This window comes from Nylanderia fulva, unplaced genomic scaffold (assembly GCF_048542155.1).
Source record: "Nylanderia fulva isolate GAGA-0341 unplaced genomic scaffold, ASM4854215v1 Scaffold42, whole genome shotgun sequence".
In the NCBI taxonomy this organism is placed as follows: domain Eukaryota; kingdom Metazoa; phylum Arthropoda; class Insecta; order Hymenoptera; family Formicidae; genus Nylanderia; species Nylanderia fulva.
Window position 1 is genome coordinate 1,584,047 of NW_028190499.1, and position 17,189 is coordinate 1,601,235.

A 17,189-nucleotide genomic window follows, 5' to 3' on the forward strand; every position below is an offset into this window, starting at 1 on the left:
TCGTACAAATACAATCACGGTCTACAACGAATATTGCATATTCACATGTCATCTAGCGAACAAACACGCATGTACACACATATATATCGCCATTATTTTATTACGCATGCGCGAAGAACAACCTCGCTTGATAAATTACGTAATATTCTTCTGACAGTCGCAGACGCGAGTGTTTCCTCGATACGAAAAGTGTCAGTAGATCAGAAGTTTTGCGATTATTATTACGATGGCGGAACCACCAAATTGTTCCGATAATTCTCCGCTTAAGTTAACAAGTGAGCAAAAGGAGTACGCAGCGAAGGTTTTAAATGAATCTGACGAAGATAGAGAAAACGCTATCTCGGAGATTAAGCGATGGATTCAAGAGAGTGATTTGCGCGCACGAACTGGTAAAAATAACATTGATACGATATTTTTTTAATGACGGTTTAGATAGTCATTAGTTCCGGAACATTAAAATTAATCCAGTGCATAAAAGTTAATATTCAGTAGCATTAATACATTAATATGGATTATAATGGAGCTTAATGTATTGTTATGTAAAATTCGTTGAGTTTTGTTTAATAAAAAATAGGTGGCAAATCTTACATGGTTTTGTTACAGAATGGTAATTTGAAAATTTCTTAAAGTTAAATTTTAAAATTATTACACAAGTATTTATAAAATGTGCGTATTATCTTCGCGTGTTATCTTTCAGTGTTATATAATGAAATAATATCCTTCTATATTAACAATAAGACTAAATGCATACTTAGAATTACGAGATTTCTATTTAGCAATTATGATGTAAAAATAAAAACAAGTGCAAATTATCTATACGGATATTAATATCTCTCAATGTTCAAGACCTTTGCAATTCATAAATAAAACATTTTAAACTACGTAATGTTGCAGAAAGATACCATTAAATAAGTAATTAAATAATAATTTAAATAATAATTTTGACTTTTCCTCTTCACATAGAGTTTAGTGAAAGAAATGTTGTAATATATTACATTCTCTATTAAAAAAATGTTAGAAAACTATGCCGTTTCTGAAATTAGATTCATGATTCTACAAAATTTATCCAATGTTTTGATTATAATTTATATTTGAGATAATATGTAAATTTAAATGCAGATGACTTCACCATTTTGCGATTTTTGAGAGTCTGCAAATTTAATATCGAGAAAACTAAAACAAAAATGCAAAATTATCAAATGCAACGAGCTAAATTACCAGAATGGTATGCAAATCGAGATCCACTACAACCGAAATTACAGGAATTGCTTGATTTGGGGTAACAGTTCCAAAATATTATTATGAAGATGTTAATGGTGATAATAATATTGCCGAATTCAATTCGTTTAATTAATAAATTAGACAAAATTTAAATGCAGTTTTAAAATTTTGTATTTATTTTATAATTTTATAACATATAGCTTGCCTTGTACGGGGTGCACAAAAAGATGGTACCAAATTTTAGAAGTATATGTAATACTCGTAAAAATAATCCGAAAAGTCTTAACTAATAATATTTGAAAAATCGTTTATATTTTAGTTATAAAACATTTTCTGTTGTAGATAAAACACATTTCGAATATGTATTGTATGGTAAATCTTTATGCGATCTTTTTTTTCTCACGAGCTTTTATAAGGTCAGAGTTTATTGATAATTTTTGTTCTTTGCTTACAATTTTCAATTTATTTACTCATTTTTCGTTCTCATTAATTTGAAATGATAAATGTTGACAACGTCTGGTTTTTTGTTGTTTAAGTTTAGCTAAATTTTACACATATGTAATACTCGTAAAAATAATCCGAAAAGTCTTAACTAATAATATTTGAAAAATCAAATAATAATCCTTAAGAGTCGCCAGTAATAAATAATGAAAATCTCTCCTCCAATTTTAAAGTTGACCAGTATGTATGTATTATATACCGGTGTATTATATACCGTTCCAAAAAAATTAGACACATTGATAAAAAGAGGAAAAGATAGTATTGATAACTTAAAAAGAACCGATGTCGTTTATAAGATCGAATGCGCGAATTGTGACTCTACATATATTGGACAAACAAAGCGACATTTAGAAACACGTATTAAGGAACATAAAAATAACATCAAAAAAGACACGACATCACACTCAGTTGTTAGTTTGCATCGGACTTGCAACGATCATGAGTTCCGTTGGGATTCTCCTGTGATTCTGCATCAAGAAAAACAAACAAGAAAAAGAGAAATAGCAGAAATGTTCTATATAAAAAACCAAAGAAAGAGCATTAATTTACAAAAAGATACGGAGAATTTCAGTGGGATTTATGATCGCGTTCTTGAAGCTATTTAATATATTATATTGTCATATGTTACATATTTATTTATTTATTTATTTATTTATTTATTTATTTATTTATTTGACTTTGTATTGACGTTTTAAAAATTGCGAAAGACACAGTACTTTGGTTTTCTATTTTCTCAACGCGTAGTGACTAAGTTTCCTGCTAACAATCAACATCTATTTATTTCGTGCTTACTTCTGTCAGTTATACATTGTTCATCAAAACAATGGTTAATTTTGTCGGGGGTTTGCTGTGAATATGATTTATTGTATTAATCTGGTATGTAAACATATATATTTTTGTAAGTTTATAATTATTTGTATGATTAAGCGCATTAAGAGTATATTTATATGTATATAATTGTTTATAGATTACTTGAAAAGGGCTGCCATGACAGCCGAAACGTTGTAATTTAACTAATTATTTAAAATAAATTATTGCTAGTCTGGTCGACTTTAAAATTGGAGGAGAGATTTTCATTTGAAAAATTGTTTATATTTTAGTTATAAAACATTTTTTGTTGTAGATAAAACACATTTCGAATATGTATTGTATGGTAAATCTTTCTGCGATCTTCTTTTTCTCACGAGCTTTTATAAGGTCAGAGTTTATTGATAAATTTTGTTCTTTGCTTACAATTTTCAATTTATTTACTCATTTTTCGTTCTCATTAATTTGAAATGATAAATGTTGACAACGTCTGGTTTTTTGTTGTTTAAGTTTAGCTAAATTTTACACATATCTAAAAATAAGACTCTAAAAAATAGACTTATTTTATGTATTACAGAGCAACCAGCAATACTTAAAAAGTAGATCTGCTGTATAGATTAAATTTATTCTTTAACAATAGAAAATGATTTTTGAAGTATTACTTAGGAATTAAGACTTTTTTGTTTATTTTCATGTATGCCTAAAATTTTATTGTTTGAATACCCTGTATAATTGTACTTTTATCCGAATGAATAATTTTATCAATTTAAAGGCGAATTTTCCTAAAATATTTTTCTGAATTTTATATTATTATTTTATTAATTAATTTATACCTATATCGAAAAATTCAGAGGTATGAGATTTTTGAAAACTTAGATTAATGATACAACATAATATTTACTTTATAGTTTCAACAAAATAATTTGCTATTATAGTTACAGAACTAATATAGAAAATGTGTAAGTATTTTAAAATATTTTGTTTGCTCTTAGTATTTGTTTACCCTTGCGAAAATTGGACGATCAAGGAAGATTGGTAATCATCGTTCGTCTTGTGCATGACCCACACATAATTACAGTAGCAGAAGCAGTTAAGGTATTATTTATAGTATAACTATTTTAATATTATTAGCATAATATATTAGAATATTATGTTACATTAATAATATTATAATTTAATATTATAATATTATTAATGCTATAAATAATATTAAAATATAGTATTATTAATAGCACATACGTACGCTTATCACAAACATTATATTCGTTTGTAGCGATCAAGGTATTTCGAATTTATTCATATTTTCGGACGGATTAATTTTTCTTAGGTCTCATCTGTAGTCGTAGATCTAGTCTTAAGAGACAGCATTGAAGCATCCTTGTACGGTTTCGTAGTAATTATAGATTTAGGCGATGCAACTTTGCGCCACGTCGCTCAATTAACACCTTCCGTTGTAATGAACGTGATTCACGCGTGGCAGGGTTGCTACCCCGTAAGAATACAATTGCTCAACTATATCAACGTGCCGGGATATGCTAAATTATTTCTGGAACTTACCAAATATTTTTTGAATAAAAAACTGAGGGAAAGATTTCATTTCTATTCGCGCCAGACGGCGCATGAATGTTTCAAAGATATGCCAGTTAATATTTTGCCGGTCGAATATGGCGGAACTGATGGTACAATTCAAGACTTAATAGGTAATTATGGCAAAGTAATAAATTTATTTGTGATTCACAATAAAGGATTTTTTTCGTAGCGAATTAAGTATATGAATTAATAAAAGTCTTAATTCATATACTTATATAGTGCCTACAAATTTATATTGTGTAATGTGTTTCTTATATTTCCAGAATATTGGAAGAAAGTAATTGAAGAGAATCGCGAATGGGTTATCGATGATGAAAAATATAAACCAATTTTGAAGTAGTCATCAAAATGGAATGGAATAAACTAAAATATTTATATACACATTACTATGTTTTAACGCACACCGCAAAAATATATTTTGATATTTTGGAAAACAGGAAGTAACGGAGAATATAATTAAGAAATGTAGAATTAATGTGCTTAAAATAAATTAATATCTTTTATAAAAATATTACGTATATGTATATTTATGAATATATTATATATTTATGTATATGTACGTATGTATTTATGTCTACATATATTTATATGGCATTTAATATTTAGAATTATTTTATATGAGTAAAATTTGTTTATACATAATTCTTAAAAGAAATAAAATTTTGATAAATTAGCGAAATTTATTATCAGTTAATTGTAGATATTCTTTTAAATAAAAAACTTTATTCTCTCTTTTTATGGTCATTTTTTATGATTCATTCAACTAGAACTATCATCTGAAAACTGCATTCTTTTCTTTCTTCCGATTTATAAATATATTTATAAATTTTTAATTGTCGGTTCTTTTTAGAGAATAAAAATGTTCGCAGATGAAGGGTTATAATATTATTAGTCTATAATGAATAAAGCACATAAATCTGTCCAACGAACAAGCACATGTACATATGCATATCGCTATCATATTACGCATGCGCGAAAGACAAGCTCGTTTTATAAATCACGTAGTATTCTTCTGACAATCGCAGTTGTTTTCTCGATACGAAAGTGTCAGTAGAAGAAATTCCGCGATTATTGTTACGATGGCTGAATCTCAAAATTCGTCCGATAAATTTCCGCTTAAGTTGACGGCTGAGCAAAAGGAATACGCAGCAAAGGTTTTAAATGAATCTGACGAAGGTAGAGAAAACGCTATCGCAGAGATTAAACGATGGATTCAAGAGCGTGATTTGCGCGCACGAACTGGTAAAAATAATAGTTTTACTGATTCTATGATATTTTTTAAATGACAGTTTAGTTAGGATGTAGTTCTAGAACAGTAAAATTAATCCACAGCATGAAAGTTGTCATTAAATAGAATTAATACATTAATATGGAGTATAATGAAGCATAATGTTATATTATGTAAAATTTGTTTAGTTTTCGTGTTTATTAAAAAATAGATGGCAAATGTTTACATGATTTTATTACAGAAAGGTAACTTGAAAATCTTGCTTAAAGTAAATTTTATAAATAATGACACAAGTATAATATTTATCGTAAAATGAGCGCATTTTGTTCGCGTATATTTTTTCGTGTTATGTGTTAATATTTTTTGTATATGTAGACTAATAGCATACTTAGAATTACAAGTTTTTGATTTAGCAATTATGATATAGAAATAAAAACAGGTACAATAAATTTATATACATATATTAATATCTTTCAATGCTCAAGATTAATTTTTGCAATTTATAAATTAAACATTTTATACTGCGTAATATTGCAGAGAGATAAAAATAAAGTAATTAAATTATAATTTAAATAAAAATTTTGACTATTTTTTGTCACATAGAATTTAGTGAAAGAAATATTGTAATATATTACTCTATTTAAAAAATGTTGGAAATGTATGCTGTTTCTGAAATTAAATTAATGATTTTATAAAATTTATCCAATGTTTCGATTATAACTTTTATTTAGAGAATATGTAAATTTAAATGCAGATGACTTCTCCATTTTGCGATTTTTGAGAGCCTGTAAATTTAATATCGAGGAAACTAAAACAAAAATGCAAAATTATCAAATGCAACGAGCTAAAATATCAGAGTGGTATGCGGATAGAGATCCACTACAACCGAAATTACAGGAATTGCTTGATTTGGGGTAACAATTCGAAAATATCATTATAAAGATGCTAATGTTTATAATAATAATGCCGAATTTAATTCTTGTAATTTATAAGTTAGACCGTCAAAACTTAAATGCAATTTTAAAATTTTGTATCTATTTTAATAATCTGTTAGTATATAGAATGCCTTGTACGGGGTGTACAAAAAAGATGGTACCAAATTTTAGAAGTATATGTAATACTCGTAAAAATAACCCGAAAAGTCTTAACGAATAATATTCGAAAATCCGTTTATATTTGAGTTATAGATGAAACATACTAAAAATGTGTATTGTATGATAAAATACGCGATCTTTCTTATCGTAGGAGCTTGTAAGGTCAAAGAGTTTTTTGATAATTTTTAGTTTTTTGATAACAATTTACAGTTAATCTACTCATTCTTCAATCTCATTACTTTGAAGTTGTAAGTGTTGACAATGTCTGGTTTTTTGTTGTTTAAGTTTAGCTAAATTTTACACATATCTAAAAATAAGAGACTCATTTTATGTATGACAGAGCAACGAGCAATACTTCAAAAGTAGATCTGCTGTAGATCAAATTTATTTAACAATTGAGAATGATTTTTAAAGTACTATTTTGGAATTAAGATTTTTTTTGTTTATTTTTATGTACGCCAAAAATTTTATTTTTTGAATACCCTGTATTATTGTAATTTTATCCGAATAATTAATTCTTTAACTTTAAAGTCGAATTTTCCTAAAATATTTTTCTCAATTTTATATTATTATTTTATTAATTAATTTATACCTATATCGAACACTTCAGAATTATAAGATTTTTGAAAACTTAGCTTAATACAACATAATATTCATTTTATAGTTCCAACAAAAACATTTGTTATATTAATTGCAGAACTAAAAAATTTGTAAGTTTTTTAAAAAACTTTGTTACTCTTAGTACTTGTTTGCCTCTGCGAAAATTGGACGATCAAGGAAGATTGGTAATCATCATTCGTCTTGCGCATGACCCACACATAATTACAATAGCAGAAGTAATTAAGGTATTATTTATAGCCTAATTATTATATTATATATTGCTAACATAATATAATATAATTTTATATTATATTAAGTATAATATCTAATTTTATATTATATTAAGTATAATATCTAAATTTATATTATATTAAGTATAATATGCGCCGACGCGAAAAAGGTCGTTGTCTACCATTAGTATACGTAGAACACCGAAAAATAGCGTCAAGAAGATTCTCTTAATTTAAAATAATATTCTGAATTTATTCTTATTTTCAAAAATATATATTAAAATGTGGAGGAATTTCTTAAATTAAGAGGATCTTCTTGGCGCTAAGAATACAATTTTTTCGGGGTACGTATAAGCGAAAGATACTCGCATACATCTCTTCAAGGAAGGGCAGTATAGGAAATAATATGTCAAGTAGAGGTTTCTAAATAAGTCTTAGCAAGGTGCTAAGCAAAATTTCGTGCCTCGTGCATTACTACTAGAAGACAGTGAAACATTTAAATTTCGCGGTCTTAATCACACATACATCCGCCACCGAAAAAATTGTACTTTTAGCGCCAAGAGGATCCTCTTAATTTAAGAAATTTCTTTAAATTTTAATACATTTTTTCCGAAAATAAGAGTAAATTAGGAATATCATCTTAAATTAAGAGGATCCTCCTGGCGCTATTTTTCGGCGCGCGATCGGCTCTCATAGCTTTTCTAATTTTAAAATATTATCATATAATATTATTAATAACACACTTGTTCGAATCTCACAAACATTATATTCATTTAACGCGATCAAGGTATTTCGAATTTATTCATATTTCCGGACGGATTATTTTTTTTTTAGGTCTCAACTGTAATCATAGATCTGACCTTAGAGACAGCGTTGAAGCATCCTTGTACGGTTTAGTACTGATTATAGATTTAGGCGGTGCAACTTTGCGTCATGTCGCTCAATTAACACCTTCCGTTCTAATGAACGTGATTCACGCGTGGCAGGGTTGCTACCCCATGAGAATACAATTGCTCAACTATATCAACGTGCCGGGATATGCTAAAGTTATAATGAAGTTTACCACACTTTTTTTGAATAAAGAGTTGAGGGAAAGATTCTGTTTCTATTCGCGCCAAACAACGCATGATTGTTTCAAAGATATGCCAGTTAATATTTTGCCGGTCGAATATGGCGGAACTGATGGTACAATTCAAGAATTAATAGGTAATTATGGCATAGTAATACATTTATTTGTGATGCACAATAAAGGATTTTTTTTTGTAGCGAATTAAAATAAAAGTTTTAATCATATACTTGTATAGTGCCGACACATTTATATTGTGTAATGTGATTCCTTGTATTTACAGAATATTGGAAGAAAGTGATTGAAGAGAATCGCGAATGGCTTATCGATGATGAAAAATATAGACCAGTTCTGAATTAGTCATCAAAATTGAACAGAATAAACTGAAATATTTATATACACATTAATATATTTTAATGCACATCTAAAAAATATATATATATATTTTTTTTTTTTAAGAACAGCAATAAGTAACGGAAAAAAGGAATTAATAAAATATTCAATTAATGCGCTCGAAATAAATATCTTTTATAAAAATTATGTACATATATATTTATGTATATGTATGCATTTATGTATACATATACATATGTAACATTTTTTAACATTTAGAATTATTTTATATGAGTAAAATTTATGCATACATAATTCTTAAAATAAATACAATTATAATAAATTTACGAAATTTAATTTCATTACATTATAGATATATTTTTATAAAAAATCTTATTTTTTATGATCATCTTTTATGATTCATGTAACGAGAACTACTAACTAAAAACTGCTTTCTTTTCTTTCTTTTGATTTATAAATCTTATTTATAAATTTTTAATTGTCGGCTCTTTTTATAGAGAAAATTAATTTTCGCAAATAAACTGTTACAATATTATTATGAGAATATATAATTTATGTCTGACACAGGATTTATTCTTTCCATACATATTTTGCGTAAGCGTATATACATGATTTTAAATAATAAAATTATATCGTTTTTTCTTAATATATGTACATATTTTTTAGAAAAATACTTGTAGAGATATGACTTACATGTCATGTGCAAATATATTTATTCTTGGTTATGATTACATGTTTATTAAAATATTATCAATAATATTAATTCATTCGAAGATGATAAAGCTGATAGAGCGTTGAAGGTTCTCCATACGAATACAATCACGGTCTGTAACGAATACAGCACATGCACATGTCCAGTGAACAATCACGCATATACACATGCGTATCGTTATCATTATATTACGCATGCGCGAGGAACAAGATCATTTGATAAATCACGCAGTATTCTTCGGACATTTGCAGATGCAAGTGTCTTCTCGATACGAGAAGTGTCAGTAGTTGAAGTTCCGCGATTATTGTTACGATGGCGGAATCTCAAAAGTTGACGAGTAAGCAAAAGGAGTACGCGGCGAAGGTTTTGGAATGAATTTGACGAAGGTAGAGAAAATGCTATCGCGGAGATTAAACGATGGATTTTGAAAATAATTATTATAAAAGACTCATTTCTGAGATGCTACATATTAAAGAACAAAAAAATGGGCTAAATTTAAACAAAGATACTGAGTTACTTAGCGAGTCGTATTTTGATATTTTGGATAAATTAGCGAACAATAAATAATAATAAGACAAATAGGACATTAACGGTTTACACATAGGTATTAGATCATTTATAAACACGGACACTCTTCGATCAAGTAGAGTTTAAAATGAGCTGTCTTTTTATATTGTTGGTTTTGTCGTGTGTCATCTTCAATAACTTTTTTAAGACATGGTTAAAATTGTCAAGAAGGACGATGTTAGGTAAGCATATTGCTAATTGTTGGGAATATATATTGTAATTTCGACATACGTTAATCGTTAATCTTTTATTAATCGCAGCACCTACGGAACGTTCTAATTTCTCGCTTAGTAACGATGAAACTTTTCGAGATCTGAATAAAATCAACGATCATATCGAGGCCATATGTTCATTATATTACGCATGCGCGAGGAACAAGATCATTTGATAAATCACGCAGTATTCTTCGGACATTTGCAGATGCAAGTGTCTTCTCGATACGAGAAGTGTCAGTAGTTGAAGTTCCGCGATTATTGTTACGATGGCGGAATCTCAAAAGTTGACGAGTAAGCAAAAGGAGTACGCGGCGAAGGTTTTGGAATGAATTTGACGAAGGTAGAGAAAATGCTATCGCGGAGATGCGTAATATAATGAACATTGGTTTGACATTTTTTCTACACATGATGGATTGAAACACGCGTTAACTGCTCATAAACTCTCGACTCTGAAGAGCTAAAATTAATTTTCGACGTTATATGAATTTTTTTATGATTTTATATTTTAATAATATACTGAAGAAGACCGCGTGCGGTTGAAACGTTTATTTTAGAATGACTGTATTTTTGCGTTAGTTTTAATATTCAATGATTGTAGCTTAATAATTTATACATGAAATAAATGTTATTTGATTGAACAAATCGAATAATTGCTCGATAGTTGGCCTTGCTTTTATCACTTTTTAAATTGATTATATTGATATTTATTTATAAATATATATAAAAGTGTGATAATAACCGATAAAAAAATCTTTATCTCTTCACATAATAAACATATATTAGAAAAAAGCATTGCCAATCTAATAAATGTCAGCAGATATTCAGCATCCGTCTTTATTTTGTTTACTCTTTATAAAATTAATTTAATTAATTCTTGATAAAAATAATTTATGCGCTTACGCGAGATATTTATAGAAAGCGAAGTATCCTGTAATCCTATGTTTGTAAGATATAAATTGTCTTTTTCATGATCCTATTCTTTAGATAGGCACATCTTTATTAAGGAAAAATTTTTATAAAAAACCAAAAATTAAAAGTTTGTTTGTAAAGAAAAAAGAGTAATCTTCAAAGATAGTGATTTTTGCCGTATGCATAAAAAAGATCAGAAAGAGAAGATAAGAAATAAGAATGTCATGAAAAGTAAATCTGTATAATTGAGTGAAATAAATTTGAATAATTTATAAAATTTCATTTCTATTAAGAATAATGAACGTATAAATTTTACTCATATAAAACAATATTAAATATTAAAAAATATGTGTACATTTATATATAGAATAATTTTTATAAGAGTTATAAATTCATTTCGCGCGTTAATAGCAGCGGTTTTATTTTATTAACTTTTTTTAATCGTTTCTTCAAGCAGTTTTTTCAAGGTCACATAATTTCAACTCGACGTTTTATACATGAAATCAAATTCGGTACTATATTTGAGGATTAGAATTAAAAATTGGTTTATAATTTTCATCTTCGATAAACCATTCGCGATTCTCTTCAACTACTTTCTTCCAATATTCTGTAAATATAAAAGATTAAAATATAAGCGCTTAAACGCTATATAATTATAGACATATGTTACAAATTTCATATTCACATAATTATCAGCTGTAAAAAATGTTACGTAAATAACGACTTAAAACGTTGTAATTATTACGTTGATAATTTTTAATCTTTAAGTATATCACAATTAAGTTTTTTCTTTCGTCGTAATTACCTTTTAATTCTTGAATTGTACCATCAGTACCGCCATATTCGACTGGCAAAATATTAGCTGGCATATCTTTGAAACAGTCGTGCGTCGTTTTGCGCGAATAGATTTGCAATTTTTCCTTCAGTCTGTTGCTCAAGAAAAATCTAGTTATCGACGAAACAAATTTACCATATTCCGGCATATTGATAAAAGTAAGCGACTGAATTCTCATGGGGTAGCATTCCTGCCATATATGGACCACGTTCATTAGAAAAGAAGGTGTCATTTGAGTAACATGACGCAAAGTTAATTGTTCCAAATCTGTAATTAATGATACACCATACAAGGATGCTTCAACGCTATCTCTTAAGGCTATATCTCCGATCATAGATGAGACCTAAAAAATAATTGGTCTGAAAAAATAAATGTATAAGTGTCACTTTAAATTAACGTAATGTTTGTGACACAAGTATTATGCTATTAAATAATACCTTAATTATTTCCGATAATGTAATTACGTCTGGATCATGTACAAGACGCGAGACAAAAATCAATCTTCCTTGATTGTCCAATTTTCGCAAGGGTAAAAAAATTCTAAGCATAAACAAAGTATTTAACAATTTTTAAATTCATAAACTTTGGCATTTTTATAATAACACTTTGGAATATATTGTTACCCCAAATCGAGCAATTCCTGTAGTTTCGATTGTAATGGATCTGTATTCGGATACCATTTCGGTAGTTTAGCTCGCTGCATTTGATAATTTCGTATCTTGATCTTAGTTTTCTCAATATTAAAAGTGCAGGTTCTCAAAAATCGCAAAATGAAGAAATCATCTGTATATAAATTAACATTTATCTTCAAATAAAAAATCATAATTAAAATAATACTAGATACATTATACATATAAGAGCATGAGTCTAGAATGGCATAGCTTTGTAGACGGCAACTTTTCCTAATAATTTTTAGTAAAAAGAATAACATATTAATTGATCTCTTGCATATTTATGAGAAAGAAAAAAAAATTAAAATTATATTTTAAATATTTAATGACTTAATTTTTATCGCCTTGCAATATTATGATATCACATATTATACTTATGAATAATGCAAATAGTTAAGATCAATTTTGTACGCAATTCAGATATTAATATTTGTATAATTTTTTTTATACTTTTTTTTTGTATTTATATCATAAAATCTGAATAAAAATCCCGTAATTTCAAATGCTCAATAAATGCTCGCAATGTAAGTAAAATCAGAAAATCACATTTATTAATTATAAGACAAAAAGATATGCGTGTCATAAATGTGCATAATGCACTTTTTAATTCATCAAGACAAACTCAATGAGTTTGATATAATCTCATATTATACTAATCCATATTAATGCTAGTCAATAATAATAACTTTTCATGTTTTGGATAAATTATGTTCTGGAATTAATGAACTCCAATTAAACCGTCATTAAAAAATACTTTAAATTCTCTAACATAGTAATACCGTATAGTTGTTTTACCAGTTCGCGCACGCAAATCACTCTCTTGAATCCATTGTTTAATCTCCGAGATGGCGCTGTCTCGATTTTCGTCAAATTCATTTAAAACCTTCGTTGCGTATTCCTTTTGCTCGCTTGTCAAATTATGCAAAATACTATCGTGAGAATTTTGGAACTCCTGCATTTTAGCAAACAATAATAGTCACGAAACTTTACCTACTGACTTTCCATACGGAAGAAGCACTCGCGTCTGCGAATATATTACGTCAAATGTCACCCGATTTTGCGATTCGCGCATGCGCAGCATAGCAGCAACATATGTGTAAATATGTATGTGTTGTAAGTATCAGCTAAATTCATTCTAGACCGTGATATTAAATTCGTGCGGATTCAGCACCCTATTCAGCTTCATCGTCTACGTCTCTTCCACGTCTTCAAATGAATTATTTATTTATATACTTTATATACTTATTAATTTATTATATTTATTTAAATATGAAAGTATGATTACAACCGATAAAAGGAATCCTTATTTATTCAAAAAATAAACATATATTAGAAAAAAGAATTACTAATCTAATAAATCAGCAGATATCCAGCATTCGTCTTTATTTTGTCTTTATTCTTTATAAAATTAGTTTAATTAATTCTTGATAATTTAGTTAATTTTTGATAAAAATAATTTATGCGCTTACGCGAGATATTTATAGAAAGCGTAGTATCCTGTAATTCTATGTTTGTAAGATATAAATTGTCTTTTTCATGATCCTATTCTTCAGATAGACACATCTTTATTAAGGAAAAATCCTATAAAGAACCAAAAAATAAAAGTTTGTTTGCAAAGAAAAAAGAGTAATTTTCGGAGAAAGTGATTTTCGCTGTACGCATAAAAAAAGATCAGAAAAAGAAGATAAGAAATAAGAACGCCATGAAAAATAAATCTGTATAATTGAGTGAAGTAAATTTGGATAATTTATAAAATTTTATTTCTATTAAGAATAATGGACGTATAAATTTTACTCATATAAAACAATATTAAATATTAAAAAATATGTATACATTTATATATAGAATAATTTTTATAAAAGTTATAAATTCATTTTGCGCGTTAATAGCAGCGGTTTTATTTTATTAACTATTTTTAATCGCTTCCCCAAGCAGTTTTTTCAAGGTCACATAATTTCAACTCGACGTTTTATACATGAAATCAAATTCGGTACTATAATATTTGTGGGGATTAGGATTTCAAAATTGGTTTATAATTTTCATCTTCGATAAACCATTCGCGATTCTCTTCAATCACTTTCTTCCAATATTCTGTAAATATAAAAGATTATTATACCAAATATATGTGCTTAAACGATATATAATTATAGATACATGTTACAAATTTCATATTTACATCATTATCAGTTGTAAAAAATGTTACACGTAAATAATGACTCTTAAAATGTTGTAATAATGCTAAATATTCTTTAATGTTCAAGTATATCACAATTAAGTTTATTCTTTCGTAATTACCTATTAATTCTTGAATTGTACCATCAGTACCGCCATATTCGACCGGTAAAATATTAGCTGGCACATCTTTGAAGCAGTCATGCGCCGAATTGCGCGAATGCACAAAAAACCTTTCTTTCAATTTGTTGCTCAAAAAATATCTGATAATCGACAAAACATATTTAGCATATTCCGGCGTGTTAATATGATTAATCACCTGAATTCTTATGGGATAGCAACCCTGCCACGCATGAACCATGTTCATTAGAATAGTAGGTCTCGCTTGAGGCACATGACGTAAGGATGCATGTTCCAAATCTATAATTATTACTAAACCATACAGAGATGCTTCAACACTGTCTCTTAAGGCCACATCTATGATCATTAATGAGACCTAAAATCCGTCCGAAAACTTGAATAAATGCAAAGAATCGCTTTAAATTAATTTAATGACATCTTTCGCATAAGTAATAAGCTATTGATAATACCTTAATTGCTTCTGATAATGTAAACACATTTGGATCATGCACAAGGCGCGCGACAAAAACCATTCTTCCTTGATTATCCAATTTTCGTAAGGGTAAACAAATTCTAAATCCACACAACATATTTCAAAATTCTAAAGAATTAGTTTTACGATGAATATATGGAATATTATTTTTAAAAAATTATATTATCATTAAAATAAACTACATTTTTAAATTTTATATTTTTTACAGCTTTTGGTACAAATACTATATAACAGTAATTATTAATAAAATAATATTGTTAATAATATAAAACAAAGAAGACATTTGAATAAAAATTCGACTATAAAATAATCGAAGTATAAATAAAAAGGTAAAATTGTTCACATTAACCTCAGCATTCTTATAATAATATTTTTGGATACTTATTACCCCAAATCGAGCAATTCCTGCAGTTTCTGTTGTAATGGATCTCTATTTCCATACCACTCCGATAGATTTGTTCGCTGCTTTTGATAATTTTTTATTTTGGTCTTAGTTTTATCCATGTCAAACTTACAGGCTCTCAAAAATCGCAAAATAAAAAGTTCATCTGTACGTAAATTAACATTTCCCGTCCAATTAAAAATCATAATCAAAATAATACTGGATAAATTTTTTTTTATATAAGAACATGAATCTAATTTTGGAAACGGCATATTTCTCCAACAATGTTTTTTAATAGAAAGAAAAATATAATAAAACATTTCGTTCACTATACTCTATGTGAAAAGAATAAGAGTCAAAATTATTATTTGAATATCTAATTATTTTATTTCTATCTCCCTGCAATATTACGCAGTATCAAATACTATATTTATGAATTGCAAATGTCACTCTTGAGCATTGACAGATATTAATAATGGTTTAAATGTTTGTACTTTTTTTTATTTTACATAATAACTGCTGAATAATAATCTTGTAATTTTAAGTATGCTGTTAGTCTAATATAAAAAAACATTGCAAATTGATTATATAAAACGGAAAGATACGCGAACATAATTGCGCACATTTTACGATAAATACTTGTGTGGTAATTTTAATCAAATTACCTTTCTATAATAAAATCATGTTAAAAATTGCCACTTATTTCTCAATAAACAAAAAACTCAACGAATTTTACATAATAATACATTAAGCTTCATTATAATCCATATTAATGTAATAATGCTACTGTTAACTTTTTTGCACCGAATTAATTTTAACGTTCCGAAACTAATGAACCGTAACTAAATAATTAAATCATGTAAGAATTTGCCACTTATTTTTTAATAAACAAAAAACTCAACGAATTTTACATAATAATACATTAAATTCCATTATAATCCATATTAATGTAATAATGTTACTGTTAACTTTTTTGCACCAGATTAATTTTAACGTTCTGAAACTAATGAACCGTATCTAAAACGTCATTTAAAAAAATCGTAGCAATGTTATTTATACCAGTTCGTGCGCGCAAATCACTCTCTTGAATCCATCGCTTAATCTCCGAGATAGCGTTCTCTCTACCTTCGTCAGATTCATTCAAAACCTTCGCTGCGTACTCCTTTTGCTCACTCGTCAATTTTTGAGATTCCGCCATCGTAACAATAATCGCAAAACTTCAACTATTGACACTTCTCGTATCGAGAAGACACTCGCATCTGCAAATGTCCGAAGAATACTGCGTGATTTATCAAATGATCTTGTTCCTCGCGCATGCGTAATATAATGATAACGATATGCATGTGTACATGCGTGATTGTTCACTAGACATGTGCATGTGCTGTATTCGTTATAGACCGTGATTGTATTCGTACGGAGAAC

The 17,189-nt window shown here is 27.8% G+C and overlaps 5 protein-coding genes across 7 annotated transcripts in view; 3 read left to right on the forward strand and 2 right to left on the reverse strand.

The window, feature by feature from the left end:
• Positions 1 to 17,189, forward strand: part of N (neurogenic locus Notch protein) — a 358,480-nt gene that overhangs the window by 250,885 nt on the left and 90,406 nt on the right. The gene's annotated exons all lie outside the window — the stretch shown is intronic.
• On the forward strand, positions 105 to 4,678 carry LOC114937028 (retinol-binding protein pinta-like). The gene is made up of 5 exons (XM_029310387.2): positions 105 to 389; positions 1,120 to 1,279; positions 3,522 to 3,624; positions 3,857 to 4,229; positions 4,383 to 4,678. Exons 1-5 carry the CDS (start codon positions 227 to 229, stop codon positions 4,457 to 4,459), a joined length of 876 nt encoding a protein of 291 aa, XP_029166220.1. The 5' UTR covers positions 105 to 226; the 3' UTR covers positions 4,460 to 4,678.
• On the forward strand, positions 4,911 to 8,809 carry LOC114937023 (retinol-binding protein pinta-like). The gene is made up of 5 exons (XM_085486320.1): positions 4,911 to 5,361; positions 6,102 to 6,261; positions 7,184 to 7,286; positions 7,922 to 8,477; positions 8,621 to 8,809. The coding sequence occupies exons 1-5, from the start codon at positions 5,199 to 5,201 to the stop codon at positions 8,695 to 8,697; spliced, it is 1,059 nt and encodes a 352-aa protein (XP_085342446.1). The 5' UTR covers positions 4,911 to 5,198; the 3' UTR covers positions 8,698 to 8,809.
• Positions 9,388 to 13,776, reverse strand: LOC114937024 (retinol-binding protein pinta-like). The gene is made up of 5 exons (XM_029310381.2): positions 13,396 to 13,776; positions 12,553 to 12,712; positions 12,367 to 12,469; positions 11,900 to 12,272; positions 9,388 to 11,701 (listed from the first exon to the last, which is right to left on the reverse strand). Exons 1-5 carry the CDS (start codon positions 13,556 to 13,558, stop codon positions 11,610 to 11,612), a joined length of 891 nt encoding a protein of 296 aa, XP_029166214.1. The 5' UTR covers positions 13,559 to 13,776; the 3' UTR covers positions 9,388 to 11,609.
• Positions 14,344 to 17,141, reverse strand: LOC114937026 (retinol-binding protein pinta-like). Its single transcript, XM_029310384.2, has 5 exons — positions 16,827 to 17,141; positions 15,774 to 15,933; positions 15,363 to 15,465; positions 14,896 to 15,268; positions 14,344 to 14,691 (listed from the first exon to the last, which is right to left on the reverse strand). The coding sequence occupies exons 1-5, from the start codon at positions 16,963 to 16,965 to the stop codon at positions 14,612 to 14,614; spliced, it is 855 nt and encodes a 284-aa protein (XP_029166217.1). The 5' UTR covers positions 16,966 to 17,141; the 3' UTR covers positions 14,344 to 14,611.